The 3,761-nt window shown below is 37.2% G+C and overlaps 1 protein-coding gene across 1 annotated transcript; it reads right to left on the bottom strand.

The window, feature by feature from the left end:
* Positions 1–377: 377 nt before the first annotated feature.
* On the bottom strand, positions 378–3,761 carry LOC109210329 (uncharacterized protein ycf36). Its single transcript, XM_019373729.1, has 4 exons — positions 3,187–3,761; positions 3,059–3,087; positions 1,431–1,487; positions 378–762 (listed from the first exon to the last, which is right to left on the bottom strand). The coding sequence occupies exons 1-4, from the start codon at positions 3,668–3,670 to the stop codon at positions 544–546; spliced, it is 789 nt and encodes a 262-aa protein (XP_019229274.1). The 5' UTR covers positions 3,671–3,761; the 3' UTR covers positions 378–543.

Raw genomic sequence — 3,761 nt, 5'->3', positions numbered from 1 at the left:
GTTAATACATATATTATTTCTCCAATACATCCTGTCAAACGATCTCTAACTATCCCACAAGTGAGATTTAGGGAGGGTAGTACCTTACCGTTACCTTGTGAAGATAGAGAGGTTGTTTCCGAAAGACCTCGACTAACTTGCAAGTTTCTTTCGAAACATCATTTCGTGTTTAATTGAATTTAAAATTAAGAAACACATGGAATTATGATACTTCTGAAATAGTGTTTTATGTATAAGCATCCATTAAAGTGATAAAAAATACATGTTAGAATATTTGAAAGGAAAATGATTTCCGTCAACAAATTCCAAAAATATTTTTCCCCTTCTCCGAGTGATTATTTTTCAAAATCTGGGAAAATAGAAAATTTTAATTAATATTTCCTTCACAATATGATGCATTTATCAGAAACAGGGGAATGGAGATGGAACAATATATACTTGTGTATCTATAACTGTACAGATGAGGTTGACATAATACATGGTAGCATATACAGAGAAGTAAGTACATGAAGAAGAATGCCTAAAGCAGTTAGTACTTATGAATTAAGGAGCAGCAGGTTCACCACAAAATGCATCTGGTTCAAATGATCTTGCAGACTCATCCTTGTATACTCCTGGTATTGATCTACCACCAGCTTCTTCTGATGGTATATAAACATCCTTTTGGTGGTTCTCGACATTGACGAAAACGAGGACACATACTAGCAAGGATGTGGCAAGAACCACCAATGTGTTCTTTAATCTACTCAGAACAGGCTTCACCTGCACGGGGAGGCCAAAAAAACGTAGAGTCACTTCACAATTCCATCAGCAGCACTCGGAAAGATACCGTCCCAGACTCCTAGGGAAACAAATTTTATGCTGAAAAACTTTTCCTAAATCTTATGGTTGTCAGCTAACAAGCATCGTTCGTTCGAAGGTTCAGAGTCGATTATATTAGGGACTTACGGCAATCGAGTCTTGTGTATATTGTGATGAATCAAATAGGGTAAAAAAAGTTCTATCATTTGTGCTTGACAATGCATGGAACAAAATCTGCTGATTCAATTACTAAGATCTGCCGTCCTTACCTATGTTGCTCTGACTCTCCGAAAATATCGTCGGATGCGTGTCGGATCCTCCAAACATAACGTATTTTGGAGGATTCAACAAGGGCGTGACAGCATTTTGGACAGTCAGCGCAACATAGGTCCTTACTAGACTATGCCAGAAGAAGATGCCATGATCCAAGTCCAATAGAAAAATCACCAGAGTGCTAGCTGTTCCTACATAACTAATGCATCATATTTCAAGCAATAAACTTGGTCAAAAATAAATCGCTAGACCATTTTAGTCAGATTTACAATACCGTTTATTCAGAAAAGAAATATACTACAGCATTGTCGGACATTGAGATAGTTTATCCAAGTTAGCAAGTTTGAATTACTTACAGAGAAAGAACCCAAAAGGCGATCTCGTGCCAAAACTTCAGGAGTCTTCACCCATATCTGCAATGATATGGAAATATTCTCATCAGAAAATAACTTGGACTAGCCTAGTGATGCTAGCAAGTTACATGCATGAAATAAGCATTTAGCCTAAGCTATATTCCTTCAACCATATCAGCAAGGAAAAATCTGCTTCAAGTACCAAAGGATGTGGAGATCTTCTCATCCAAAATAGCTTAAAACTATCAAATTATATGATGATATAAGCATTTAGCCTAAGCTATATTCTTCCATTCAATCCAACTAACTGTTTCTACAGCTCTTTCCTCTCCCCTGAATCACCAGATTCCATGCGAAGTTTGGCGACATATATACAACAGATGATTCCGTTGACCATAGAACAGATGATTCCTCGAAGAACAAACAAGATTAATCATTGGAATATCAGCAAAGCAAATCAAGTTTGGTCACAAACAAGACTTGCAGTTCTAGCCAGTAGCCAGTAGCCAGTAGCCAGTTGCTTCTAGGCTAAACATATGTTTTAGGGCAACACTCAAGACCACAAACTAGTTAGCTGGAAGGTGCAGCTGACCGTATCAAAACAAGGCCAGACCTTACCACTCCCACAACAGAATTGGACCTAAACTATGTTTGGTAAAGGTAAAATGAGGAAGAGCATGAATAGAAAAGGAGCTGGGACATTTTCTTTGCTTGGTTAAAAGGTAAGGGGTAAGAAGTAAAATTGAAGGGTATACAACATTTCACGTCATCTTTTCAACCTATTGAAATTAAATCATAGGGGTCGAGAGAAAGTAATGGTTTTGGTTAAACTAAGTCCTACCGTAGCACAAAGTAAAGGATCAACATTCCACCTGTGCATTATCAATGGAGGTCATGCCCCAGGTTCGTTTTGTATAATTTTCCAAAATTGGCCTATTTGATTAGTAGTAGCCTAAATCTTAATGACCTTCAGATCGTCATAAAGAGCAAAATAGCACCATCGTTGCTACAATACGTGGAACTGGATTCATATTACTTCCTCAACAATGTTACTGTTCAACATAGAGTTATCTGCTCTTTACATCAAAATCCAACTTCCAAATAAAACTCTTTCATAATGAGAAAGTAAAAAAGATTACTAATCGATGCTATAAATGAAGCTGCAGATTTCTTGAACAGGATTTACTCAGGCTCCACTTTCTTCTATTCCCAATTATGAATTTGAGAGGTACTAACCAACAATAGACAAAATTTTCTCAGTAAATCATTATATTTTACCATCACCAACTACTACTAAAACATACCAATCCCACAGTAGTTGGCATCAATATATGAATCTTCTACATCCTTTTCGTTCCATTTAGGCACATTTCATTCCACCTAGTACTGCTAATCCTAATAAAAGTCAGAACTTTCCACAATATTAGTAATACTAATCCTAATAAAATCAGAACTTTTCACCAAAGAAAAAGTAAAACACTCTCTGCAGCTAAAAAGTGCTGGCAAAAGCCAAGTAGCATTGCATTAAAGAGTTGATTCATGAAGTCCAATGCCATTAGCTAAAGGTACTAACTTTCCAAATAAATAACAACTACAAAGGCATACATTCTAGAAAACTTAAGAATTAGTACCTGCCCATCATACCATCCAGTCTCTTCATCTATCACAAGCAAACCCAAAAAAGAAAACAATTATTTGACATGAATACCCATAATATAATAATAAAAACTCAATCCAACAAAAAAAGAAAGAAAATTACATTCAACAGTGGCACTGAGCAATCTGTTACCAACATAAGCCCAACCAAGATACATCCTCACAACAGCCAAAGTAACCATAATAACCCCACCAGAAACAGCACCCAAGAATGGTTTAAGGGGCTCGGGTTCGGGCCCAACCGACCCGAATAAGTTAACCGGTAGGCCCACAAAGAGGGCAAACGCAAGCCCAGTAGCAAAAAGACGGGAACAATACTCAACCAAGTCGCCGGAAGCCCATGAAAATGGGAAAGAATCAGAAAGTGCCTTGAACTCGTTAACGGGCTGCTGCTCAAGTGGGACCGGGCACTCGGTTTCTGGTAAAGGGTTGTTATTTCTGAAAGATGAAAAGGGTATTCTTGGAATAAATCTTTGGTTATGAAAATGGTGGATTTTAAGATGATGGGTTGATGAAAAAGGAAAAGAGACAGCTGGGTTTTGTAAGAAAGGTTTTAGGGGGTGAAGAACCAGTGTTGTTGTGGCCATTTGCTAAGTCCACTTACTATTTTTCCTTTTTGATTTGATTTTGAAATAGTTAGTAGTTATAATAAGGTTTATGTTTGTACATTTCTTTTCT

The sequence above is a fragment of the Nicotiana attenuata genome, unplaced genomic scaffold, assembly GCF_001879085.1.
Source record: "Nicotiana attenuata strain UT unplaced genomic scaffold, NIATTr2, whole genome shotgun sequence".
NCBI lineage: Eukaryota > Viridiplantae > Streptophyta > Magnoliopsida > Solanales > Solanaceae > Nicotiana > Nicotiana attenuata.
This window is presented reverse-complemented; position numbering and strand designations above follow the sequence as displayed.